This window comes from Vespula pensylvanica, chromosome 1, assembly GCF_014466175.1.
Source record: "Vespula pensylvanica isolate Volc-1 chromosome 1, ASM1446617v1, whole genome shotgun sequence".
NCBI classification, from domain to species: domain Eukaryota; kingdom Metazoa; phylum Arthropoda; class Insecta; order Hymenoptera; family Vespidae; genus Vespula; species Vespula pensylvanica.
The window spans coordinates 11,398,350-11,413,701 of NC_057685.1; the positions used below are offsets into that span (position 1 = coordinate 11,398,350).

A 15,352-nucleotide genomic window follows, 5' to 3' on the forward strand; every position below is an offset into this window, starting at 1 on the left:
TCTGTCTCTTTCTCTTCTTCCCTTCTTTACATATATATATATATATATATATATATATATATATATATATATACTTTATATATATATATTCCTTTCTAGTGTCTCTCTCTCTCTATATATATATATATATTTTTTTTTATATCTCTTTTTTTAAATCTCGTTTTTCATGTAAAATTCTTCGAGAAAAGCTGAATAGATACACGACCGTTCTTTATCTGTACGACGGAAACGCAAGCCGGCGAGTGCGAATGATCGCACGGCGCTCGAGATGGCTAAGCTCGTTGTATGTCCTTCTCTCTCTCTTTCTCTCTCTCTCTCTCTCTCTCTCTCTCTCTCTCGCTCTCTTTCTGAGTCTGTCTCTCTTGCACCCTCGTTTGCTTCAGAGCACCTATCTTTCTCTCTCTCTTTCTCTCTGTCTCGGTTTCTCGCGACGCGTCCCGGCACTTTCTCGCGCTCGTGTGCCGGCCTCCGTGTGGCGCCTGATTCAAATTCCCTCCCCACGTGGTGGCGACGGCGTCGTACGCGCGACTGCCGCACAAACGACGCCCGGCGTCAGCCAATGCGTCGCCATCTCGCGACTCCTACGAATACTTTCGTCTCTTTCTAACTTTTTCTCTCTTTCTCTCTCGGCCCTTACTGTACTTACTACATCTACGATACATGTCATCATCAAACATCTTCTGTGATGTCTTCTATTTTCTATTTTCTCTTCTTATCTCTTTCTTTCTCTCTGTCTCTTTCATTCCTTTTTTCGAAAGTTAAAATTTTGTTACGAAAGCAGAGTTTCGTGCGTTTTATCTATTGAATACGTTGTATATTATTTTTTATTAATCCTTTTATTTTACCTTATTTCGTTTCTTTCGTTTTAATAGCACAGCTATATGTCACATAAAAAAGTATATATATATATATATATATTATATTATATATGTATATAAAAGTATATATATATATATATATATATATATATATATATTTCTGTTTCAATTAAAAGTGAAACAAAATTATATTTATTATATATTTATTCTGTATGAAAATTTAAGGTAAATTGTTTTTTATTTTTTTTTTATTTTTGTAAAATATTTTATTAAGTTTATATTTCGTCTACTATCACATTTCTTCACGAAAATTCGAAAAGTAATTATTTTGTATTTTTTCCATAGCACGACGAAAGATTACGATCCACGTATAGAATTTCTAAAAAGAGATCACTGACGCTTTGATCTCTCTTTGATCTCCGTTTCCATCCCGACACTTCGGATTAATACACGTCGCTACGCATTATATAACTTTAAATTCAAGGTACATTAAACGCGAAGGATTCATTTCGAACGAAAGATACGACAGTAAGAAATAAAGTCGGATGTTGAATACGTAATAAGAACTGATCTCTCTTTGCATTATCTCACAAACGATATATATAACTCGGATTTTCTCAATACTCTAATTGTAAGTATACGAAAAATGTAGAGAAAAGAAATTCCCTCGAAGAAAAACATGATAGAAATATTAAATAACTTTATCATTGCAAAAGTATTAATTTATATTCCAGGAATACTGTTCCTTCGATGTATAGTATCGAAAGATAGTCTATGTATTAAGAAAAAGTAGATTGAAGGAATACTATAACTAAACTAATTAGTAAATCTTTGTTAATTACTGATATTAAAAACTTCTCTAACAATGCGATGCATTTAAAAAGTGACTGATCTTTGAATGATGAATAAAATTTTATATATAATTTTTACTATGTTCTTCGTTAATAACCGAATGGTGGATATTACAATAATTACCACATGGAAGGAAGTGAGTTTATTAATACATTTATATTCTACGCAGAGATCCTGATATTTAGACCCTGATTACTTATTGTTATTGTTGTTGTTGTTGTTGTCGTTATTATTATTATTGTTATTATTATTATTATTATCGTAACTATTGTATACGTCATTGAGTAACATTATTAAAATCAAGATAGCTACAAGTAACAAAACCCCTTTATGTTTGCTTACGTTCTTCGCTTCTTCAAGCCCTTTCTTGAACCCTACTAACTCTTTAGAATAAACCTCTCCCTTTCCTTAATTTTCCTTTTCTCGAAAATTTATATTGCACTTTAAAATCTTCTTTTGCCTCTTAAAAATCTTTCCATTGACTATTCTTTACGAAGTCACAACAACAAGTACGGAGTAACAATAAAAGTACACATTTCAATGTAGAATTTCTCGTTATTAATTGTATTCGGAAACGAAATTATATCGAGTCTTAGTTACACCTGAACACGATATCTGACATTCCTAATTAAAGTAAAATTTTTAATTAAAATTTTGGTGAAAATTTTATTTATAATTACTAAATCATATAATTAACATTTTTTTATAATCATCCCTAATGACCAATAGAATATGAATAATATATGCCTGATATCTATTTAATTTTTGTCATAATATTATCGATTGATTGTTGATTAAAAAAAAAAAAAAGAAATGTTCAAGTCAATATCTTTGTCGGAACGTGAATGTTAACGAATTAGTCATGGCCGGAGGAGGATTCGCGATGAAAGATAGGAATGATTGGCACATCGAAAGCGGACGTGACGTTTTCGTAGCGATAAAAGCGGTTTCCTCTTCTTTCGTTCGTTCACAAGGCGATAATCATAACTCGGCAACGAGAAACAAACGCGTCTTTCCACTTCTTCGTCTTTCTCTTTATCTTCCTTTATTGCCCGTTACGCTCATTCATTCATCCGGTCTCGTCCATTCATCTTTACGTTCAAACGATGAACTTTGGCATTCGAGTTACCGCGACACGGTCAACGCAAGGATACGCTTCGATCGATTGCAGTACGCAACATGCGACAGACACTTTGCAGAAACAATTTTCTCTCTGTAATATTATCATATAGAGATAAGAAATATAATTAGATTCGAATGAATTAGTGAATCGAATAATTTACGACATGTGTGTGTGTATGTGTGTGTGTGTGTTCCAACATTAACGCAATATGTTAATAATATCTATTAATGAAGTCTATTGGAAAACATCTGTTCGAGAAAAAAGTATCGTGTAATAAAATCTGTTTGAAAAATATGTTTGAAAAATATCGATCTATCCAATCATTTATCACGGCTGAAAAAATATTCATTTAACGACCGGTCGAATTATTAAAACTCAGTTGAAAGACACTTTAGTGGATCATAAGGCAAGTGACCAAATTTACCAGTCACCGTCGTCGAATTTCATGGACGAATTAAACGTTAGGAATCGAATAAATTACCACGCCCATTTACTGTGAGTCAAATTGCTAAAGGGGTCACGCGAAGAAATCAAAAGGTATTCGAGCTGGTTAGCATTAATGAGACGCGTTTCGACGTTAGGAAGAAAACGAAGACGACGACGTTACGAAGTGACAGTGAAACGTATCGACTTGCGACATCTTCGACAGTATATTTAAATTCGATCGATCGATCGCTTTTAAAACTTTCCCACGAATCGATTACATCTGAACAATAATTTACCTAATAAATATTTATAACGAATGATTAATTAACAATCACTTTTACCTATCTTTCTCCTCTATTTAGTGGAATTTTATTAATAAATAAAAATCCAAATACTTTTTTTATCGCGTCAGCACTGTTCGTTCTTTTTATAAACTATATATAAATCCGATTTGGAATGATCAGTTGCAGGTGTATCGTAGGAAATTCGAGGATTATTAACAACCATGCACGTTAACACAGTCGAGTGATCGTGAATCGAATGCACATTGATATGGATTCAAACAGTACATGCATAGTAATCCCTTTGTCGTCAATGCCGAGTTTCGCGAATCGTAAGCCTTGTTGTATGCCTAAAGATCGTTCGAATGGTTCTAAGTTGTCGAATTCGATTGGATTGATATAATACTCTAGTCCTTTAGATTTTATCCATTCCACCGTTATAAAGTTATGTTATTAACGTTCAGGTAATCATGTTTTTCAAATGCTATATAAGCGCGAGAATTTAATTACGTTACGTATACTGAATAAATTTAATCTTTCTATTACTATAACAAAGTTCAAGTTCGTGCAAAGTATAATTTTCAATTTAAACTACAGTACGAAGACAGTAAGTAACAAAATATTTTATTCTATCGAAGAACACCAACGTCGACTTTCTCGTTTCGAATATTTCAATGGATTATACGAGATTGAATCTGATGTCAAACGAACTGACAAGCACCTCACGTACTTTTAAATGATCGTATCACATTATTCAATTTTTTTTATTTCCTTAGAATAATCCTGACGGACGAAGTCGATAATAATAATAAAAGTAATAATAATAATAATAATAATAATAATAATAATAATAATAATAATAATAATAATAATGCTTATAACAATAATAATGATAACGATACAAATAGATTTTCTGATATTTTTTAGAAAATAGATATGAAGAAAAAATAAAAAGAATAGTAAAATTTTTTCTGTAAACATGTTAAACTAATTCAATCACAACGACCCAACTACGTGCCATTGAAAGTTATTGGGACTATAGACAAATGTTCGTTTTTGTTTTTCAATACAAATTTCGACGAAACAGAATATTGGCAAATATTCTATAGTATAGAAATACAGTCAATATTGAATACGATGAGAACACGTGAGCACGTTCGAAATGCGTAGCGAACTTCGATTCATCGTAGATTCGCTACTAAACTCAAACCTTTTCCATAGAAACTGAGAACTATTTCAAAGGCAATGGCGGCTGCGAATTCACGTTAATTGAAATTGTAAAGTGGCCGAACGAGGAAACCCGCCAGTTTGCCCACCTGTGCCTCTGTAATTAAACTTCGTATTAAGCGCGCAGACGAAACCTTTGGCATTTTACATCGTATAAAATCCGTTAACAACAAGGCAAGTCAAAGTGTCACGTAAGTATTAATTGTTTGATAAAGGAATATGACAGAGATTATAATTAAAAGTGGATAAAAAAATTAGCAAAGAATGCGACAAAAGATATAATTATATTATATATATATATATATATATATATATATATATATAATCATACACACACATACACATACGCACACGTACACATATATATTTGTAAATTTAAAGAAAAAGAGAAATAATTATTTTAGGAAAATAAATGCTACCTTTTTCATTATAATTAAAAGTTTCTCTGATGGCTACAAGATTTCAATGAAATCGTATCCTAAAGAAAAATATAATCTCACGATGAAGAACATTAACGAGCAATCTTAAATCAATATTAATTAATAATTATTTCTAATTAATTATTAATTAACGTTGAAATATATAATTACGTAGAAAAAAACTGAATTATCGTTATTGTAAGTTTTACCGACCGCAGATACATAAACTCCTTTGATAATGTTAACTTGTATTATTTATTTGAAAGTAGAAAGACGTTTCAATAATATGTTCATATTATTCAATAAAGTTTTAATCAAACTCTCTTCTGTTATTACTTTGTATGCTATAATTACATTGTAAATTTATTTTTTTAATTATTACCATCTTACGATAATATGAAAAGTAAAACTGTATTATCTGATATCGATATAATAGCAATCTAATTTATCGACCGCTGTTAATTACTTCCATTCAAGAATATAAAAATTACTTATCTTTAAAATATGTCAAATATACATCTATTGATATACATATGTACAGTAATGTGTCAATGATATGTGGAATAAGTTTATGAGGATTTAATTTCCGGATTTTGTTTTTCCATTCTTCTCATACGTCGCAGAATTTTCTTATGTTTCAATCCATTTATATGTGCATTCCATTGCAACTCACCAATGAATATTCTATCACAAACCTGAAATAAATAAAAATAAAATAAAAAACCATGATTAATAATAGAAATCAATAAAAATTAAAAATATGTATGTTACCTCGCAATAACGTTGCATTTCATTACTACTATCAGTATTTTTCTGATTCTCGATATTTTCATTAATAGGTTTTTCTTCCGGTTTCTCGCCTTGCAATATCGCAGAGATTATCGAGACAGCTTTATCGAAAACATTAGATTTCCATTGAGCCAAATCAGTGCAGTCCAATACATACAATGGTGGTACCTGATATATAAATAACATATATACACACACACATATATATAAACATACGTATATGCATGCGGATAAAATAAGTATCAAAAAATAAAACGTAAACTTAACGTATAAAATACATGTACCGTATACCTGTCTATCGGCTCGACGCATTAATCGATTCTTGATCCACTTCTGTTGATTATTAGCGTATCTTTTTGTAACCATTTTTAAGTCGTCGAGACCTCGTTTAAAAAGCGCCTCTGCCTAAAACAAATATCCCAAAATTATAAGAGACGAGGTTACCACAAAAAGAGTTCAGTTAACGTCGGCGAGTTAATTTCTGAAGGTAGAAACAAAGAGAACGAGACAGAAAGAGAGAGAAAAGGAGGGTGAGGAGAAGGGTAAGGACTCTATTAAAGAAATTTTCAAGAAAGAAGCAGCTGCCTACCAGCCTTACTACCAGTAATATTACTACTACTGCTTGCTTATCATCAGAAACAACCCGGATGAATTTTTCGATGACGGCACATAAAGCGAGAATCACGCATGATTATACGTAGTCGCCGGCAGTCGAGCAGCTGCAACGGACATCATGTTGATGAAGATATGGACGCCAACGTCTTTTACCTACCTTTATGCTTGCCCTCTCCTCTTCTGGTAATATGAGGTAATCGTGAAACTCTTTGAAGCCGATGCTCTGGAAGATGCCTTTCGTGTAATCAGGTGACCTGGAATGTAAACATTCACTTCGATCTTGTTCGTTCTTTCTTCTTCCGTATCGTTTGATCATCCTCCCTTCCTTTCATTCTCTTTCATTGTAAAATTAAATCTTAACTAATTAACTCCTCGTTCAGTCGTTAATAAATTAATATGGACGAATAAAACGATTTACTCCAAAACGAGTCATTTTCGTTTTCTTCTTTTTTTTTTACTTTCTTTTTCTCCTTCTTTCTTTCTTTCTTTTTTTTTACCGATATTTTATTATTTTTCTACCTTTTATGATTTTTACGAAATGGCATTTTCTTCTTATATTTTATGTGTGTTATGTATCTGCGTTAATATCACAAATGATGAAGATAATGATTAATTTAAGCATCATCGTGCATTCTTCAGACCTATTATGCTAACACAGATGCAATTTAAACCAGTTTATGCTAATCATGATACGAGTAATCTAATACATATATGTTGTGTATGTGTGTTCGCGCGCGCATGTATAAGACATTTCCCGTTGCTCGGTATGTTGTGTCTATGAACGAAACTGTCAACGAAATTCTTTGACCAAGACATCAGCGAGTTTCTTGAACATTTATTCTTTATTCAAAAAGCAATATATAACGTGACGAATTATCGACTTTTCGAAATTATTATTACAGTTTAAAAAACGAACTTGCGAGTTAATTTTGAAGAAATCCGATTGCAAAAAAAGAAGGTACTTCTTTTACGATTATACGCAATGAACTCGTATCCACTCACCGTGGAGGCCATCATTTCAAAAAAGAGGGATTGCATTTTGCACGGTCGTCGGCTTATCACGACACGATAGTGATAGTGAGCTCGAGGTCACGTTATATGTACACCAAGCTTACGTGGCGAGAAAATCCAATGCTAACGTAGTCCCGACTCACTTGTCTACACACATGTCAATACGAAATATGTAAGTATACCTGTACTGCTGTGAAATTAGATTCATCGTTTATTCATTGAGCATTAATGAATGATATATTAAAAGGAAACAGATAGAGAAGTTACCAATGCGTGCATTACTTGAAAAACGCTTGATATTTTGAATAAACTTGAATTGATAGTTTTATAAACTTCATATTTTTAATAAACTTGAAATTGATAGATATTTTTTATTATGTAATATAACGTATGTAACTATATAAGCACATGTAATATTTAACGGGGAATAAAATCACCTAAAAATTAAATGTCATTCTTATTGAATCATATTACGAACGAATAAAAAAGGGAATGAAATAAAAAATCTATTATCTAATCCTCGTTGAGTTCCTACAATTTTTTTCTTTTTCTACAAAGTTAGCCTTCTTTTGGCGGGTAAAAAAAATCGTAGCAATGCAAACGATAACCCTGACAAATCTTTGCAATAATATTATCAATGGTAGTAGTGATACTAGTAATATATTGTAATAGTTATAGTAATATTGATCGTGTTGTCGTCGTGACAGCGGCATTAGTAGTAGTAATTAAGATAACAATGTCACTAATCAGTGCGACGAATACGTAACTGTTCTAAAATAATTTTACTACTTGTTGCCAGGCAGTCACCGGCAAATACATAAAACCAATATTCTTTTCTTTCTTTCTTTATTTTTCGAACTCAAAATACTTACGCGAGTTATCGCATGGTCAAGCACGATTATGGAATAACATATAATACTTCTTCGCTTTTATTGACACCTAATCTGATATAACCGTTAGCGTCAAAACTTTAAAGACGCTTTATAATATCCGATTATTGGGAATTTTTGAAAAATGATTTTCCATTGACAACCGTAGCAATTTTCATGTAAAAAAAAAAGAAAAAAAAAAGAAAGAAAAACACTTTTTTTATCTAATAGATAAGAGATAACATACTTACATACATATAAATTAACTTTCAATGTTCCGTGATTTTTTCGATATTAATATCGTTCCGACGATTCACATCGTCGATACATTTCTGAGAGAGATCTAACGAAAGATCGAAAAGAGAAAGAGAGACAGGCAGACGAGTTCATAATCTCCACGTGTCAGTTTTTTATCAGCATCTTATCTTGATCGTCGAGAGGATTGTAATTAAGAATCGTACGTTACAAGCAACGACGAAAGGTATCTTATTGGACAAAAGATACGAGGAAGATGTAAGAGGACAAGATGAACTTCTCCCTTTCTCCCTTTCTTTTCCTCCCTCTATCTCTCTCCGTCGCTCTCGCCCTCTCCCTCTTTCTGTCTTCATTGATTGACCTAATAATAATCAGAGGACTTGAGGTTATCGTTCAAAATTGTCATGATTTTTTCTCCCACTAAAAGAACAAAGTTTACTAGGTTATCGATCGTACTCGAGAAGTCATTGATTATTTTTTAACTTCCTTTCATCTTCGCTCGAATTTATAGAATTTCGGAAGAATTATTTCAGAAATGGAAATGGTCTGAACAGAAAAAAAAAAAAACAGAAAAAAAGAAAAAGAAGGAGAGAGAGAGAGAGTACAGCTACTAACTATAAGAAAACGAGAAAATATCTAGTTAATATCATTGATCAAGTGTACATTAACGTGCGTCGCGACAGTAAATGCGGCATTAAACTAATTATTACTACCCGCGATCTGCACGCCATGTATTAATTATACTGTCCACAGCGCGGTAGGTTTAATGCTTCACGCTATGACGTCATATCCGGTATAATTCGAGCAGGTAGAAGAGAGCAAGACGAAGCAATGACGGAAATTTGCATAATACGAGACACGCTCCTTGCAGAAATGTGGCGAATATAAGGGGGTATAAATGACTAGGAAACAGGCGGCAGGAAGGGTGGGAGTAACTCGATGCGTCGTAAAGAAACGGAAAAAGGGGAGAAAAATGGAAAATGTAAAAAAAAAGGCCGGGTCGATTAAAGATTCTTCGACATTGTAATTATTTCCTTCTTATATATATATATATATATATATATATATATATATATCTTTCGTATAATATATATTTAAACATACCTATATATACATATATATATACACGTATATATACACATATATACATATATATGTACATACATAACACGTACATATGTATGTACGTATATATAAAACATGCAACATCGAAATTACTAATTTTCGCTTATAATCCTACGTGAATGAATGTCGATAAAATTGATGAAATTGGTTCTTAATCCGAAGCGAAAGCAAATGATAAAACACGTGCTTATCGAGCCTTCACGAAATCGTAACGTTAATCCCATTCGGCTTATATCGCCAGATTGCTCACATATGTCTCTTTCGTTTCGTCCTACTTTTTTCTTTGACTTACGTCGTATTAATAATATACTTATCTTTCATCAAAAATAACAAAATTCACGGAGGAAAACATGTTTATATATGCCAACATAAAATACAAGTTCATATTTTCTCTTAACATTGAATATTCGAGCTTTTACGCATATTATTCGTTCGTCTTGCCTCATTAACCCTTTTCATTCTCAGAAAATATTATACGATAATATCGATCGATAATTAGTTATTATGCCAATTACAGATATATTCCTATCGATTTATCTGCATTCCCCCATCTGTAATCCTTGTCTAACGCCTTTTCCGCGCAGTCACCTTCGCTTTCTACGACGCGAATGATTGTTTGCGAAATTTATTACCCGGTAATAATAGAAAATGGCGAATCTAAGATTGCGTCCATAATAAGCAGTATCTGACACACCTCCGACGACTTTTAACGCGGAAAATTAGCGCGCTGATTACATATTTACTTTCTCCTTGGACCATACTCGCTCCTTCGATTTTTTCGATTAGATCCCTATTTCTAATGATTTTCACGTTTCCCTTTTGAATTCTTCTCGAATCAAAAAACGATCGATAAAACGCAAAAGATATTAAACACGAAACTATATAAACCACATTTTCATAATAACTTTTATCATTACCTAATCATTATAAGGACGACTTTTGTTAGAAGAAAATTATCCAAGCTCTTTTATAGTTTCATCTTATTCGTCGATATTTTATTTCAATTTAAAAATTACTTTAAATAAATTGAAAATATAAAAAATAAATAAATAAATAAATAAATAATATCTACGTATATGTCACGAATATTTAATTTATTATAAAAAAACTTACACGTACACGTTAATGTCCATGAAGAATAACAAAGAGAGAAGAAGAGAGAATAACAAAGTATATTAGAAAATAAATATTATAAACATTATAAACGAAGTCTGCCAAGCGTAATGCCAATCACCATTAACCCTACTCTACGTGTTAATGAAACTCGGCCATTACTCGAATTAATGACAAATGATCGATTATCAAAGGTAGGATGATAAAAGGGAACGATGCCCGTACGGTTTAATTCGCCTAAAATCATTGCATACACGTATCCTATATCCATAGATATCTACGTAGCTTGAGATATCGAAAGCAGTCGTTATACACGTAGCATTGCACGTGCCAAGCGCACACTGTCTGGAAATTGCACTGGCGCCAATTTGCATAGCCAGTGCAGCGCGATGCGGTTCTACGGATGCGTATAAGCGTACGCTACGGAACACATACCCACACATTCAAACTCGGTAACCCTCACGCACACCTAAAGATGTATTTACATAGTATATCTATGGAGAACGCATATGAGATAGTAGTAGAAGCATATCCACGACAATAATTAGTGATAATTGTCGGTGGCACTAATTGTAAGCATCGATTGACTAACCGGAAAGTCCAACTTACCGATAGCGTTCTCTTATCAACGTCTACAGACGAAAGAGTTAACCGATTTCTTTTTTTTTCTGTCTATCGCTCCCTCTCTCCCTCTCTCTTTCTCTCATTCTCTCTCTCTCTCTCTCTCTCTCTCTCTCTCTCTCTCTCTCTCTCTCTCTCTCTCTCTGTCTCTCTCTTTCTTTCTCTCTAATCTTTTCTGCCTACTCTTTTAAAGAGGAAGGAAAACTCAACAATGCGAACGACTAATATTAACAGCCAGTTATCGTAAGGTGTATATTGCCTAGAATACGAAAATAAAAAAAAAAAAAGAAAAAGAAATATATATTTCACTTACGTACTAGTCTTTTTTTATATAATAATAAAGATGAATAATATTTATAAATGTTATTGTTCTTCTCGGACTCTTTTGTTATGTTCTTTGACCTTTGAAATTTATATTACTAATCACACTCAAATACATATCTGTTAAATATTTCTGAGAGAGAATATCTTCGTACGTAATATTCAAAGAAGAAAATTTATTATCCACATTATTAAATACGATTTGTTCGAATATAAGATTAAAAGAAAATATCGTTTAATCATGTCGAATGAATGGGAAACGGAGAACGTTATATCCGTTGGTTTCTCTTTCTCTCTCATTTACGGTCCGTCAAAATTTTCTCTCGAGTATCTTCCGCTCTCCCGCGGTGTGCCGTGCGAGCCGTAAACTTTACCTCGTTGAACGGCATTTACGATCACCCTGTATACACACGGATAAGATACAAGCGACGGTCCAGCAATAAACACGAGCTCGCAGTCGGGGCCTCGACTATTTGCATTGCTCTGCTTTACCGTTCTTATTATTGCTCGCCTAATAACAAAGACTCTCATTCGTGGCTCACAATCAGAGTGAACAGTGAGAAAGAAAAAGAAAGAGAGAAAGAGAAGAAAATAAAAATAGCCGACCTAGATCTTTCTGATCAGTTATCGACGATTACTTTGTATCTCCTATTTTTTTTTTTAAGGCAGAAAGTATCGCATTAAATCGACTCGATATCGAGACTCTATCGCAATAGTCTGCTCAGCTATTCGTAATTCACTTAACGTTAGACACTTAACGTTAAATCTGCATAAGCCGATTCTTCGTTTTCTCAGGTCACTCTTCCAAAAGTAGGAACGACTACTAAAATACTCCTCTTTGTGTTATATCGATCACATTCAAAACAAAGTCACACGGATTCGATGTCTCGAACGATCCAAGACATTTATCGAAGATTTAACTGCGAAAATAGCTTTTACTTCGGGTCCATCTGTGAGATAAGAAAACTAAAAAGAGGATGTAGAATCTTTCCTGACCTTTGACCGTATCAATGATCGTATTTCCTCGCTTTGCGAAATAGATAAGCTAAGATCCTTTTTAACAGAATCATCGATTTGTGAATTAATACAACGTTGGATGATATATATATATATATATTTCATGGATATTTAACTTCACTAATTTTATTTTAAATATGTATATAAATATAATATATATTAAATTTCTTAATGAATTTATATGTCAAAGGTTACCAACGATCTTATTCATGCGTACTGATTATTCTTATCATTTTTCTTTCGCAAAAAATTAAAAAAAAAGAAAAATAAATAAAATAAAAATAAAAAAATTCAAAAGGAAAAAGAAGAAAGAAAAAACTATGATCTATATTTGACATTCATATTGATCGATGTTGGCTTGTTAATTTGTACAAAGTAAATCAACGAGCTGTTAAATAAATAGACGAGATGTACAACTAAAAGGGTCTGACAGGTTACGACAGATCAAATACAATTTAGACATTGTTTTTTCTTTCCATTTGCGAAGAGAGACGAGCATCGTTTACGAATGAAAAATCGTCGAGTTCTAGTCAAGTACGTAAGAATACTTCCTGGTATTTGCTAGTAGATACTTCACTCGTGCAAGGTTTACGAAAAATTGTAGAAACGATAAGCAAGGCATTTCGTGCTGTGTTATCCGATTCTCATGGAATTCGATGACGCAGTGCGAACGCAATATTACCAGAACTCCGATCTTTCTTTACATTTCCCGATCGTAAATAAACGATTCAGCCTTTTATATTTACTACTTTGTCGATTTAAATGATCTAGTTTGTCAAATATCATAAAAACTAATGTATTTACGAAAACATAATAGATACTTTCTTATCACTGTAGAAATAAATCTTAAAATATGAAGACGTTCTAATATCATTTAAATATAACATGTTTCATTCAAATATTCTTATCTTCGAATAATTACATAATGAATGTAATTCAATATATTGTAAATATCTTTAAAAGTAAGAGAAATGATATGTTGTTAATTTGCTCGAAATTAAATTAAAAGCAAAGTTACGAAGTATTTTTTCAAACATATCTTTCATATGAAATATTATATTAAATTTTATATTACTTATTATATTAAACCGACGAGATAGATTTTTTTAGTTGCAAGATTATCACGAGATAACGATCGGTTTTATCCATAATCTTTAACGACGAAAGGTATAAAATATACATATAATAAAGGATAATTCTAAATAAATAACTCATTTGACGAAATTCTTATTTTCCGAAGAATCTTTGGGAATAAAATAATTCTAACTCGTTAGGAGGAATTTAATTTCGTGGAAATATCACGTAGATGATATCGTGCGAATATCTTTTATCGTGTTTATATATACATATACATGTATACACATACGCATATAAAACGCGCGCGTGCTTGTTAATTTAATTTTTATCAAACACTTGTATCTGCTAACAAACAAAGGAGAAAAAAAAAAGAAAGGTGTCCGGTACAAAACGACGCGAAGGAAACTTTCTCCGTAGCAAGTATGCAGAAAGCGAGTGCAATAAATTTCTCATAATGCAAATGATTTTCTAAGAAAGCCAACAATGTAAAGGGCAAAATGAAAATAATCGATCTTTCCGGTGGTATACCTTGATTGTTTACGAGGCCGAGCACGGGTTGAGCATTTCCAATATTTTTTTACTCCAACTCTCATTTTTATTCTCCCATTTTTTCTCTTTCTACCTTCTTCTATTTCTTGAGCAAATTGTTAAAACGCATGGGATAAATAGTTTCAATTTAAACGAGATTTGTACAAATTATTAATCAACTTTACGAGAAAATATTTACAAGAAACATTGCAGAAATTAAGATGATCAATTAGTTAAAACGAAAATTAAAAAAAATACGTAGAGTGGCATAAAATTAAAAAAAAAACTGTTGAAACTAAGTTTCTTCATTTTTTAATTATTATCAAATTCTTGTATCATCAATTTTGACGAGATAATATTTTCAATTTATACGACATTTAAACAAATTGTAGATTTATTTTATTCAAAAATATTTCCAAGAAATATTTCAAAAATCAAATCGATTAATCGATTAAAACGAACATAAAATAATACTTTACAAAAAAAAAAAAAACAAAAAAGAAAAAAGTCAATACCAAGTATGTGTTTTATAATTAAAAAACATACGAAACTAAATAACATCATGATTTTACAATTCTCATCATTGACGATTGGCAGCAAATCAGAGAATCGTTTCATCTGTATCGCATCTATTATTAAAACTCCTATAATTTTCACTCGTAACATACCAAAAGACTTCTAGTACTAGTAGCAGCAGTAGTAATAGTAGTAGTAGTAACCATTCCACGCAAACGCCTACCTCCTTTATTTTCTGTCCGACATCCGGTCGCTAGCGTACGCTCGCAATTTCCGGAAGCGAGTAAGGTGAGGAGTCTCTCATTCTCTCTCTCTCTCTCTCTCTCTCTCTCTCTCTCTCTCTCTCTCT

General features: G+C 32.2%; 1 protein-coding gene across 1 annotated transcript in view; it reads right to left on the minus strand.

Moving 5' to 3' along the window:
• Positions 1-5,649: 5,649 nt before the first annotated feature.
• LOC122633657 (tRNA dimethylallyltransferase) overlaps positions 5,650-15,352 on the minus strand; it is a 103,684-nt gene continuing 93,981 nt past the window's right edge. Inside the window, exons 6-9 of the mRNA XM_043821800.1 lie at positions 6,708-6,804; positions 6,227-6,340; positions 5,918-6,103; positions 5,650-5,841 (exon numbers count right to left, since the gene is read on the minus strand). Coding sequence (XP_043677735.1) covers positions 5,716-5,841; positions 5,918-6,103; positions 6,227-6,340; positions 6,708-6,804 — 523 coding nt within the window. The 3' untranslated portion in view covers positions 5,650-5,715. The remainder of the gene's footprint in view (positions 5,842-5,917; positions 6,104-6,226; positions 6,341-6,707; positions 6,805-15,352) is intronic.